Genomic DNA, 13,877 nt, shown 5'->3' on the forward strand with positions numbered 1-13,877 from the left:
GCTGCTCATTTGGCTGAGAGCAAGAGAATTATGGATTAAGCTTGTTTTAGAGTTGTAGGATTTATGCTTTTCTTGAGATTTTGGGTTTGATGATGGAAGAGAGTGAAAAAAATAGAGAATTTGGATGGGGATGGCTATGGTGAATTTGAGTATGCACCATATCTAACATTTCCTCTTTCTATTTTTCTTTATGGTTACAACGAGAGATCAAAATTGAGAGAGAAAGAGTGGTGACCCGTTATTCCATGGCGGCCGACGAGGAGGAGGTGGAGGATGATGTCGTCTGCAACATCATAACCCCTCTATTTTCTCTTACGAATCTAATCCAACTCTGGCTACATTCCTCCTATTCCATCAAGAAACCCCCACAACCCTCTTGATTTCCAGTGACCCACCCATTCGCCGGTTCTTTAATTTAATAATTTTTTTGCTACACCCATTTTTTATTCAGGGACAAATTGGAATATAATTTTATTCAAAAAAAACAATGGGTGTAGTGATAAGATTGCAGGGTTCAAATAAAATTTCCCTAACTAAAATAACGCAAACATAATAATTAAAACAACACAAGTATAACACAAGTATTAGAGACTTAGGTGACGTTAGATCGGGTTGCTTTTAGGCTTTAGTTTTTGTATTTCCACATTGCCCCAAATGTTTCAATGTTTCCAAAACTAACTCAAAATATTTTTCAAATTTGTAAAAATGGCTTAACCAGTGTCTTGACCGTGTCCAACCCGTGTCGGGGGCATGTCAGAGGCTTGTCGACGTGGCAGAGTGTTGGGTTTCGGAAGGTCTGTGCAACCTATATGGCAGGCAACAAGGCTTTCCAGTGCTCGGTAATCATTGCTGGCAACAAGGTTGTAATTGTAAGGCCATCTCCAACCGAATGAGGGCCATATGGCTCTCTTTAGCCCTATAGCCCTCCAAGAAATTATATTTTAATGAACAGTGTCAGGCCATATTTCATACCATCTCCAACGGAGGGGGCCAAAGGGCCATAGGCCAAACATAATTTATTATTTCAATTTAAAGAATATAACAAATTATAACTTAAATATTAAAGATTACAACAACTTGAATTTAAAGACTATAATCATCATCATCATTCGCCATTGTAGGAGTATAGTCGGATGTAAACAACTCCCGTCGGGCCATAATTTCCCTCTTTTTCCTATCAAAATATGTCTTACTCATCAGAATGTAATCCGAAGTGTTCATTTGCATGTTCCTACCATCCATCTCTTTTTGTATTTGTTTTGCCCGTTCTTCGTGCCTAAAGTTCCTTTCTTCCGCGGCAAAGGCATTTTGCTCCACCATTAATTGCAATGAGGATGCCATTTCCTGTTGAAAGGCGTAAACATCCTTTGCCTTGCCCTTTTCCTTCAATTTTCGGGCCTTGTTTCATCCCGTAGCCCTAGGTATGGAACCTTCACCCGGAGACTGATTTTCTACCCTTGTTTCTTGAATGGTAGGAAAGATTATTGGAAGAGATAAGAGAATAGAATGTGAAGAATTGAAATAAAATAAAGTAAGATAGTATGAATGGTGAAAATTATGTGAGAAATGGTGTATGAATGGCCTAGGTATATATAGGAAAAAAAAATTAGATATTTTTTTTTTAAATTTTGTCTGGAAAAAAAAAATTCAAATCCAACGGTAACCTGGCGTCAGCATGACGTCAACTAGCCGTTGCTAGCGCCATTGGGTTTGAAATTCTGGTGCCGGCCCGAGGCTAGCTGGCTAGCTTCTTTGGGCCAGCCGATTGGCCTGATTTGATGGTTTTGGCCCGGAGGGGCCCACGAGCCATTTGGCCTAACCCTTGGTTGGAGACGGTTTTGGTGTCATTTCGAGCTATTTTTAGCCATTTGGCCGGGTCGGTTGGAGATGGCCTAATCATCCAAGCTGCATACGAGTAGGCGAGCAATAAGGCTTTTCAACCTAACTGGTTGCGGGCCTTTTATTATGTAAAATTTAACTACACAGGTATGAGGCCGAAACAGAAAGTCGGTTTTCAAGATGTGTGCCTCATTCCCAGTCCATAGTGGAATATGCTTGATCCACAGATGAGTAGATGTTGTCTTATAATTACGAATTAACTTCGCATCACTGACGGATATAATAGCTCCAAAACGCCAATCAGCATTTTCATTTTGTAATACTTCAAAAACAGCACAGAGAGCCAATGCTAACTTCCCCAATTGGACGGTTGCAGGAATTTCAAAAGAATATGCACTTATATAACGAGGGTAGTCATAACCAGAAGATACCTGTAACACAGTAGTAACAGTGTTACCTTAATTATATATAATCCCCTGTTTACCAGAGAGAGAGAGAGAGAGAGAGAGACCTGATTCAGAACCTTGAGGTTTTGCAACTCATAATTGCTGGATGGCAGAGTTGTAAGATCCTCACGGTATGATAAATACAACTCTTGAATCCCAAAATGAGATACCCAATTGATAAGTGTAAGTCTTTTATGGCAGTGCCTTGTAGATTCATATATCTTACGGATCCCATCTTTCCCACAATTACTGGAAAATGCGTAAGCCTAAAGCGTCTCCGAGGTCAATAACTTCTAGAGATTTCAAGCTGATTCTTCTTGGAAATATCACGAGGTTAAAGCAGCCCCTAACTCTCAACTCAACAAGTTTATCAAGGAATCCAACTGAAGGATGAACCTCAACTAAACCTCTGCAGTAATTTAGATTCAAACGCTTTAAGTTTGGGATTCCGGTGCAGTCAGGGATTTCCTCTAAGAATTTACAACGTTCAAAATTCATATTTGTCAAATTTGGGAATGCCTGCGCAACGAGAAAAAGAAGGGCTAGAGAAAAGAAAGGATAAAATAAACCTTCATAGAAATCTTCAGCCTAAAAATATGAGAAAAAATAGGGGATGAATACTTCAAAGTACCTTGAATCCCTCCCACAGTCCGGTTATGCAGCTTCCGGGCATCTTCAGCGCAAAGAGTTTCATTGGATGAAAATTTGATGGCAAAGATTGTAACGAACATCCAGGCCAGTCAAGCCTCCTCGACTCATTGGAGAGATAATCAAAGTCCCCAGAAAAGAGTGCATCATAGTTCACGAAGAATTTCAGATCTTTCATCTCTGAGAAGCTTTTAGCATTCAAGCATATGTGATTATATGGTTCAGGTACCTTTACCATAATTCCTTTGATTGCATTTGTTCCCTGTTGCACGAAAAAAAACAATAGTTTTAAGAAACCTGGTTATACTTTATCCAGTAAAGTGTAAGTCTTTTCAAAATATAAATATTTTGCTTAAGAATTTACCAAGGAAATAATAATCAGATATGGGCTTGCTTGTAGAATTGAATGCCACAACATATAATTTATACGTGCAGTATTTTCAGTTATCAAACGATAAACATCCTCGTGGAACCACAATCTGCTACGCTTTCCAGGTTCATTTGGCCATTCTTGGCAAACTATTTCTTTACCCATTTCTTCTAGCGAGTCATGCATCAGAATCCGAGTTCCATCTAGAGTTATGAGAGCCTTTTCTACAAGTATTTGAATGCCAATCGTAGGGTTGAGGTCACAACATTGTAAAATTTCTGTTACATAGGCTACATCTTTACCTTTAAAGAAACATGCAATGTCAAGGAAAACTTCTTTCACAAGATCTTCCAATCCAGAAAAACTTATTTTGAGTATTTCATGTATCTGTTTTTTAGAAGCTCTTTTGTAACTATCTACTGTCCCTAGCCATTGATCTGCACTTCTGCCACACAAATGAGAACCCAAAACTATCAGAGCCAATGGGAGGCCTTGAACATAGTGTACTGGACGTTTAGTGAGTTCCTCATAACCATTCGGGGGTTGACTTGTTTTGAATGCATTCCAACTGAACAACTCAAGAGCTTTTCGACCATCTAATGCCTTGACGTCGTATACAAAATGAACTTGATGAGCAGTCAGCAAATGCTTATCTCTTTCTACTGCCCGATCCAAACCAATCAGACCCTCGAGCTAATTTGTTTAACTGTTCCAATTGGTCCACATCATCAAGAATTAAGAGAACCTTTTTATTGCCCAGCCTCTTCTTTATCAGCTGAGCTCCTCTATCAACACTAGTGACCTTCAACCCTTTTCCCCTAAGAATTTCAGCTAGAAGAGTCTCTTGCAATTGGACTACGCCTCCACATGCCAATGAATTTTCTCTAACATTTGCCAAAAAACTACTACCATCAAACTAAGAGGCAATTGAATTATAAACAGCTTTCGCAATTGTTGTCTTGCCTATTCCACCAGTCCCCCATATCCCTACCATTCTAACACCATCTCCCCCAACATCTAAGAACTTATCCACTTCTTTTATGCAAGACTCTAATCCAACTGGATATGGAGCAACATCCAAACATGTCTGGTGTAACACTTCAACTGAAATCTCCTCAAAGATCATATGGATAAATTGAGATTCATGCCTGCCAATTTGAAAAAACAATTAAAAAAACAATATTTCATATATCAACATTACACCTTGAAAACACAACACTTCACACCAAAATTAGTCGACCACTTGATGCAGTCTCATTGTTTTAGCCTTTGTTTTTAACTCGATTTTACCTCACTGGTGATGTTAATTGCCACCTTCTTTTAAAATTCCCTAAATTTGTCCTCCAAATAATTATGTTCGAAATTTTTTCCATAAATCAATATCCATTTTATGTTTGGGCGCCGATTTTTCACACCCCATAAAGAAACTGGTTTAGGAGTGGTGAATACATTAAAAAAAAAAAAATCAGTTTTTGACAAATTTAAAGCAGTTTTTTAGTAAAACAAATAATAAAGCAGTTTAAGCGAAAATGAAAACTGAAATATCCCAAAATATACAAAAAAAAAGGCTAGTAATTAGGCACTGGAGTGGTTAGTAATAAACGTACCCATCCAAGAAAGGCCACCCACACAAGCTTGCTGCTTCTGAAAGAGCTTCCCTCCATCTGTACACCTTCTCAATATTATCTTTGAATGTTCGCTCGTGTTGAGCAAGTGCCTCACCATATGATCCTTTTTGGTTTCGTACATTCGACGGATCCACCTTGTAAAAAAGTGACCTAACCATTTGTTGTTTTGATTTTTTACACTCAAGGATCTTCTCGAGTTCATCCAAGCACCACTTGGACTCGGCATAATTTTCAGAGAGTACGATGATAGAAATCTTTGACTCTTCAATTGCTCTGAGAAGAGATGCTGATATATTTTCTCCTCTTCTGATCCCATCATCTATGAAGGTAGTGATTCCCTTCTGACGCAAAGCGTTGTACAAATGACCTGTAAAATTATTGCGCGTGTCCTCACCTCTGAAACTCAGAAACACATCATAAGTGTATGGATTTGAGATAGAAAAAGAGGAAGAGGCTGCTTGATTGGCCAGACAAGCCATATTGTTTGTCTGGGGGCCAGATAACTAAACAGCCAGAGAGTTGGGAATTGTACTCATTTCTGAAACTGTTCGTGTTGAGAAAAACTTTATTGGGGTTGACCCCGATAGTGCATCTCTCGCAAAAACACGAGACTCGGTATTTTGGTCTCACCAGAACTTACTGATCCCACATGGTGTGAGAACCTCCCTGCTCGGGCAGCGCTGTGGAAGTTTCTCTCCTTGTAGGAAGCAGCTTCCTGCTGCCTGCAAATACAAATGTGAAGTCAAACGTGAGGACCCTTAAGGTTTGATATTTCTTTGTTCCTGACGCGTTTTTCACACAAAGAAACAACAAGAAGTGGTCTTTCGCTCTTGTCCAATTGACTTAATTTATACCGTCTCGCGTGCGTGCGTGTGTGTCGAACGGTAATTTCCCGGTCTTATATTTTCAACACAAACTTGCCAAGGGAGTGACAATCAGAGCACATTCTGAGGTTGTTAACCATATGAATCGGCACTCCTTGACATGTTCCGATCAGCCCGAAAGCAATGGCAAGTTTCTAACTGTGTCAACTGAGCAAGTATCCCTTTTCCTTCTCATCGACATCAAGCAGGACAATATCCAAATCAGGAACATGACCGGCTTCTCTTAGTCTGCAGTTGATTTCTTGCAGCATCAATCCAGTCTGGCTCTTCTCTGTGCTAGTATCATGACCTGATGTAAACTCGTGGATGATTCCGTTGACGTGTAATTCTATGGAGCTTGATCCGCCACCTTGTGGACGCCTTTCTCCTTCAACTGCAGCCTCACTTTTACAACGTCAGCCCATTTCCCAGTAGATGCATATATGTTTGACAGAAGCACATGAATTCCGGTCCTCTGAGTAGACAGCTTGGATATCCGTTCGGCTGCATGTGATGCAATTTCGACATTTTGTGGGTTCGGCAAGCAGCCAAGAGAGTCCCCCAAATGACGTCGTTGGGCTCCATTGGCATGCTCTTTACCATGCAACCGTAATGAACAATGTGGGGGGGAAGCCGTGGACAGGCTACATTAACCTGAAATTGTTCCAAAAACCCTACATCGCTGCATGCTGTTAGTAGTGCCACAAAGAATACTACATCTGGTTTCACTCCTTGCCTAATTATCTCACCAAAGAGCTGTAGAGTCCGTTTCCCATTCCCTCCATGGCCATTGCTCCAACGGCTGCGGTCCATGCAGAAACATCTCTTATTCTCATGTTATCGATCGAACAAGTCCATTGTAAAAGAATTGTGCTCAATTACTGAGCTTCTTTTCATTTTCTGTTTATATAGAACTTTACAAGTATAGTTAATTAGAACTTTACAGGTATAGTGAATATTTCACATGGATACACTGCATCAATGTTTCTGCATCTGAGTATGGGCAGCATTTGTTTAATGCATGCGTGGGCAGCATTTGTTTAATGCATTTGCATCTGAGTATGGGCAGCATTTGTTTAATGCATGCGTGGGCAGCATTTGTTTAATGCATGCGTTGAGTGTATTGCAAAGTCATTCACATGGGCAGAGTCATTCACAACACTTGGTTTATCACACCCCCGCAAGCTGAGCGGTTGCCGGCGAACGGGAAGCGTGGAAAGAAGATAATTGAAACGATAAGTGGACAGTCCTTTGGTCAGGAAATCAGCAAGTTGATCTTGCGTAGCAACATAACCAACTTGTAATTCCTGACGTGTGACCTTTTCCCGAATGTAATGATAATCGACTTCGACATGGCGAGTGCGGGCATGAAAGACAGGGTTTGAGGCAAGGGAGATTGCAGAAATATTATCACACCACACCTTTGGAGGAGATAGATGAAGATGCAGGTCTTTGAAGAGCTTACGAAACCAAGAAATAGTAGCTGCAGTTATGGCAAGTTGTCTGTATTCTGATTCTGTGCTAGAGCGAGACACTCCTTTTTGTTTCTTAGAACTCCAGGACACAAGGTTTGGACCAAGAAATATACAGTACCCGCCAGTGGATTTGCGATCATCCGGATCTCCTGCATAATCAGAGTCGGCAAAGGCAGTGAGGGTGAGAGGTCCAGGTTTATACACAAGGCCATGATCTGGTGTGGACTTCAAATAGCGAAGTATTCTTTTAACAGCAATCCAGTGTGTTGTGGTTGGTTGATGCATGAACTGGCAAACCTGGTTGACAGAGAAGGCAATATCAGGACGGGTGAAAGTGAGATATTGGAGTGCACCCACTACACTCCGGAACTTAGTAATATCTTGTAATGGTTCGCCGTCATATAAGCTGAGACGTTTGCCACTGACTGCAGGAGTGGAGACAGGTTTACAGGCCACCATGTTTGTACGGTGAAGCAAATCAGAAATATATTTAGACTGTGAGAGATGAATGCCATTACTAGAGCGATGAACCTCCATACCCAAAAAATAATGGAGAGGACCAAGATCTTTCATTGAAAAAACCGAGCCCATGTCCTTGATCAAGGTGTTTATACACTGAATGTTGTTGCCTGTGATAAGGATGTCATCTACATAGATTAATAAGTAAATACGAATTAAACCATGACAATACACAAAGAGAGATGAATCTGCTTGGGAGGCCACGAAACCCAGGTGTTCCAGATGATTAGAAAAACATTGGAACCATGCCCTAGGGGCCTGTTTAAGACCATACAGAGAGCGCCGCAATTTACAGACATGTGTGGGATATTGAGGATCAACAAAACCTATAGGTTGTTTCATGTAAACTTCATCAGATATTGAACCATGTAAAAATGCATTTTGAACATCCAGTTGGCGTATAGGCCATGAAAAATGAACAGCCATAGCAATAATAAGGCGGATGGTTGAGTGTGTCACCACTGGACTGAAAGTTTCTCCATAATCAAGACCTGGTTGTTGATGAAAACCATGTCCTCCATTCTTGAAATTTATTGGCTTGACTGTAGCAGGTAGGTTCAGACATAGCAGTGATGGTGGAAGTATGGGCATACTTAGGGTTAGGTTTAGAAATGCCAGCTTTTGCACGTGTAACCATAGGATGGATGGTTGGGGGGGCTATAGTGATTGGGGTTGTCGAAATGGGAGTAGTATGGTATGGCGGGATGAGTGTAAAGATGATTGGATGGGAGAAGAAGTAGGAGTCAAAGGGTGGGTGATAGAGACGGGTGAGGGAAAGTGATTGTCTGAAAAAGTGTTGGAACGGGTGAGGGAAGTATGGGATAGAGTAGGATGAGATGGCGAATTTTGTGGGGATGGAAAAGTGAGTTCAGATGTCCCAAGAGGAACAGGATTGCTATCATGCAGAAAGGATGAGACGGGAGTAACACTGAGATTGTCATGAAATGGAAAACAATTTTCATAAAAAATAACATGTTTAGACATGAAGACACGACCTGTGCATGGGTCAAGACATCTATACCCTAATTGATTTTGAGAATAACCTAAGAAAACACATTTCTTGGAACGAAAATGCAATTTGTTTGACATGTATGGACGTAGGTATGGAAAGCAAGTGTTGTGAATGACTCTGCCCATGTGAATGACTCTGCAATACACTCAACGCATGCATTAAACAAATGCTGCCCACGCATGCATTAAACAAATGCTGCCCATACTCAGATGCAGATGCATTAAACAAATGCTGCCCACGCATGCATTAAACAAATGCTGCCCATACTCAGATGCAGAAACATTGATGCAGTGTATCCATGTGAAATATTCACTATACCTGTAAAGTTCTAATTAACTATACTTTTAAAGTTCTATATAAACAGAAAATGAAAAGAAGCTCAGTAATTGAGCACAATTCTTTTATGGTATCATCCCTTTTCCAAGTCTTACGACATATTTCTCTTCCAAATACAATGTCTTCTTCCGCTGCCCTCACTAATGTTTCTGCATTTCTTCCTCTAAAACTTGATCGCCATAATTATCCCTTGTGGCGTGCCCAGTTTGTTCCCCTTCTTCGCAGTCGCAGTTTGATGCCATATGTTGATGGCACTTCTCAGTGCCCTTCTGCTCATCAACTGAATGATGATGGTCAACTCACTGACACCATCAATCCTCTCTTCGAACCTTGGATCCAAACTGACCAGATGGTTCTATCATGGCTGACTAGTTCTCTCTCTCCTCTTGTTATGCATGTTGTCGTCAAATGTGTTAGTGCTGCCGAGGCCTGGAAGGCTTTACAGGACCGATATGCACCTTCCTCCCACAATCGTGTTATTCAACTCCGCGGGGAACTTCTCAATCTCCAGCGTGGTGATCTCAGTATTGCCGATTATTTGGACAAACTCAACACCTTGGCTGATCAGTTAGCCTTATCTGGTTCTCCCATTGCTGACTCGGACTTAATTGCCACAATCATGAATAATGTTGGACCACTGTATGAGAACACAGTCGCCTCCATTCAAGCCCGAGAAAATCCTATTTCGTATGCTGCTTTGGAAGCACTGCTGCTCAGTGCTGAAGCTCGTCACCTTACCTTCAATTTGTCTGGAGACACTCCTGTCTTGACTGCCATGTTTGCTAATCGTGGACGTTGGCAGACTGCTCATGCAGGCTTTGCCCGTGGTGGAGGCCGTGGTGCTGTCCATCCTCGTAGTGGCAATCAGGCTCGCCCACATGTTGCTGCTGCTCCTAATCCAGGACGTCCCCATGGCGGTATCCTTGGTGCAGGTCCCTCTTCGTCTGATCGTCCACCACTTCGCTGTCAGATTTGTCGTCGTAATGGTCATTCTGCCATTGACTGTTACAACCGTATGAATACTTCTTATGAAGGCCGTGTTCCAAGTGCTCGTCTCACAGCCCTTGCTGCACAGTCAACCCGTGTACCCCAGTCTGCATCTCATGCTCCCACAACATGGCTTCTGGACTCTGGAGCGAACACACATATTACTAATGATCCTGGACAACTTACAAATGCACAGGAGTACACAGGCATAGATCAAGTCGGTGGTGTTAATGGTGGTCAAGGTTTGCACATTTCCCACATAGGCACCTCTTTTATTTACTCTCCTACTAGCTCCTATACTCTTAAAAATACTTTATATTGCCCTGATGCTTCTCAAAATATATTATCTATCAATCAATTCTCTTCTGACAATGACTGTTTCTTTGTCCTTCATCCTAATTTCTTCCGTGTTCAGGATATCCGCTCGGGGAGGATCCTTTTTTCAGGCCGGAGTAACACTGGTGTTTATCCTTATTCAAGTTTTAATTCCATTAAAAGACATGGACTGTTTTCATGCATGGGAGTCAAGGTTGATGATCGTAGATAAACCAAGTGTTGTGAATGACTCTGCCCATGTGAATGACTCTGCAATACACTCAACGCATGCATTAAACAAATGCTGCCCACGCATGCATTAAACAAATGCTGCCCATACTCAGATGCAGATGCATTAAACAAATGCTGCCCACGCATGCATTAAACAAATGCTGCCCATACTCAGATGCAGAAACATTGATGCAGTGTATCCATGTGAAATATTCACTATACCTGTAAAGTTCTAATTAACTATACTTGTAAAGTTCTATATAAACAGAAAATGAAAAGAAGCTCAGTAATTGAGCACAATTCTTTTAGTTTACTTGTGTGTGGACACTTGGTTTATCACATTGCACTTTGAGGATCGTTGCATCTAGCGAACATGTCGACCAAAGCTGTGTCAAGCCGCATATCACAGTCGATTTTCTTTTTCTCAATATAAGCATGGGTCCACTTTGCAAGATAAAGAGCCTAGATATCCACAGGCAGATGCCACTTCCACCGTGGTCACCCTATCTCCCTTTATTCCCTCGGCCTGCATCATCCCAAAAAGCTCAATTGCTTCCTCAAACATATATTCTTGGTCCAAAGCATCAATCATGGTGTGTTCCAAGAGACAAGATCACTCTTCGGCATCTCATTGAACATCTGCCAAGCGGACTTTAAGTCACCACATTTGATTAAACCTGCAATCATGGAGTTCAATGACACTACAGTCCTATTCAACATATTAAAAAAAATTCTGCAGGCTATCTCTTGTTTTCCACATTTCATGCCATGGCAGCACTTTCCGAACAGAGAATCGCCCAGTTGTGTACACGCACAACAATGTAACCCTGTCGCGTCATTTCAAAGACAGCAAGTGCCTCCCTAGCCAGTCCTTGACGCACATAATTTGACAAAATTGTATTGTAAAGCAACAAATTCTTATCTACATATTCGTCAAAAATCTATTATATATGTAGCATCCATAGCTCCACATTTCATTTACATATCAACAAGGGAATTCACCATAAGCGTATTAACCTTCACTCCCGACTCACCAAGATACGCACACACCCTCTCACTCAACTCAAGATCCTTCAACTTTGCACAAGCAGAAATGACACACACAGTGGTAATCGAATTAGGTTCAACACCCGCCATCACCATTTCAAAAAACAAAGAAACAACCTCTTTCACCAAGTTCCTCCTAGCATAACCACAAATCAAGCTAGTCCACGACACGGTATTTCTCTCAGACATTCCATCAATGAATTCTCGATATACGCATCTCCCTGAAACCCCATCTTCACAAGCGCTCCATGGAGCTGAACCCTTCATAAAAAGCCACAATCTTCGAGCAAGCGCTCAGCGAGAATGGAAACGTGAACTTATCAGGCAAAATGCCCTTCACCGACATCTGAACATAAGGCAGAATCGCCTCATCACCAAGCCCAGCACTGGCATAACCCCTTATCAGAGAATTGCACATGAACAAAATACCCTTTGTTTCTTGGTCTCCAAGGAAAAAGTTGAAGGCTTTTCGGGCATAATCCAAGCTTTCGGATGTGCCCATTTCGGCGCATGTGGAAATCAGCTTGGTAACACTGGAGGGTCAGTTGCCATGGCCGGTTTTGGTGAAGCGACAGTGGAGTTGCTTTACCTGGTCCATGGTTTTGCACTTTTTGAGTGACCCACCCACTTGGGGAAGTTTCCATGGCTGTGGTTTTGGGTGTTGGGAGCTGTGAAGCTTGGGGTGGCGGAGGCCAGAGGGTTCGGTTGAAGCGTCGCAGCCATGGTGGTGGGATTTGCTCTATTTGGTGTTTGCACTTTGCACCGACTGTCAACTAACTTAACTGAAATGTTTCAATTGCTTCCTTTTCCGTTGGGATCAAACTCTGAATCGCACTAGATTCCGTCATAGTTGTTTTGTAGGGTTTCCTGTTGAGCCCAGCTATGTGAGCCCAAGCCCAATACTTCTCTTATAGTTGACCCGTACCTGCACCACCTTCGGGTCCATATAGTTAGGGTCACCTTTATGAAGAATATATATATGTAATAATGAGAGATGTGGAAACTTATGAATGATTGAATGAACTCTGTCTCTCTTTCCCTCAATTTCTCTCTTCCCCTTTTTCTCTTAATTTTTGCACTTTCTCTGTTTTCCCCTTTTTAATCATCTGAATCCAATTGGGCATACCAACTGGTATCAGAGCCCGTCGATTCGATGGGCAAGAACACACATTCCACCACCCTCGATCAAGATGTCATAGCTGCGGCAGCCGATGTTCGTCAAGAACACCTGCGTTCGCAAGTCGACGACTTGGGTGAATCCATTTCCGCCCTGGAAACGCAGCAAACACACCTCCAACAATATATTGATGCCTTGACCACCTCCAACACAGCTTTTCAAAATAATATGACTTCCCAGTTTGCAGTGTTCCAATGCCTCCTCCTTGACGAACTCATACTCCTTAAATCGAGTGTCCCACCCCCCCCAAACAACCACCCACACCGTCACCCACCACACAGCCACCCCCTCTTCAACACCCATTCACCTTTCAATCCCCGCCCTTTTAACCCCAATGCATCACCTTCATTTCACTCTCTTTTTGTGCCTCCCAGTACTCAATCATTATCAAGTATCGGCCTTTCCCACCCACATTCCTCAAACCTAGCCCCCCCTCCCCACCTATTCCACCACGCGACCCAACCCAGTTACCACTACCACACCAAGCTAACCCAACCCTACCCACCCTTCCTACGCATCATCCTCACTCTTCTCCCCCCACACACCCTCTTCTTTCTTGACCCATCCACAATCTTCTCATATCCTTCCTTGTACAACCCTCCACGCCCCCCCCCCCCAACTCCCTACTCCACCCATATTAACAAACCCACCTCTCCAGAACCCTCATTCCCATTTTAAAGCTATAAAAATGGAACTGCCACGATTTAATGGCGAAGATCCCTACGGCTGGCTAGCCATGGCAGAACGTTACCTTGACTACTATGAGGTACCACCCCATCCATGGGTACTCGTGAGGGGCTGATGCCTCCATTTGGATGCGAGGTTTTGAGTAACAGTATGGGCTAGAAAACTGGAGCTTTTTTGTGGAGATGTTTCTCCAACGATTCAGAGGCGATGATAGTGCCAACATCAAATCTCAACTCACACATATCCAGCAAAAGACCTTCATTGAGGATTATTTGGAAAATTTCACAAGACTTTCTT

The 13,877-nt window shown here is 42.2% G+C and overlaps 2 protein-coding genes and 1 pseudogene across 2 annotated transcripts; all 3 read right to left on the reverse strand.

The window, feature by feature from the left end:
* Positions 1-2,463: 2,463 nt before the first annotated feature.
* Positions 2,464-4,059, reverse strand: LOC139187579 (disease resistance protein Roq1-like). The gene is made up of 3 exons (XM_070811191.1): positions 3,367-4,059; positions 2,917-3,195; positions 2,464-2,804 (listed from the first exon to the last, which is right to left on the reverse strand). Exons 1-3 carry the CDS (start codon positions 3,487-3,489, stop codon positions 2,532-2,534), a joined length of 675 nt encoding a protein of 224 aa, XP_070667292.1. The 5' UTR covers positions 3,490-4,059; the 3' UTR covers positions 2,464-2,531.
* LOC103430827 (disease resistance protein RUN1-like) lies at positions 3,557-5,669 on the reverse strand. Its single transcript, XM_070811190.1, has 2 exons — positions 4,911-5,669; positions 3,557-4,451 (listed from the first exon to the last, which is right to left on the reverse strand). The coding sequence occupies exons 1-2, from the start codon at positions 5,408-5,410 to the stop codon at positions 4,220-4,222; spliced, it is 732 nt and encodes a 243-aa protein (XP_070667291.1). The 5' UTR covers positions 5,411-5,669; the 3' UTR covers positions 3,557-4,219.
* On the reverse strand, positions 5,497-12,662 carry LOC139187601 (pentatricopeptide repeat-containing protein At3g22690-like; annotated as a pseudogene).
* Positions 12,663-13,877: the final 1,215 nt, after the last annotated feature.

This window comes from Malus domestica, chromosome 13 (genome assembly GCF_042453785.1).
Source record: "Malus domestica chromosome 13, GDT2T_hap1".
Taxonomy (NCBI): domain Eukaryota; kingdom Viridiplantae; phylum Streptophyta; class Magnoliopsida; order Rosales; family Rosaceae; genus Malus; species Malus domestica.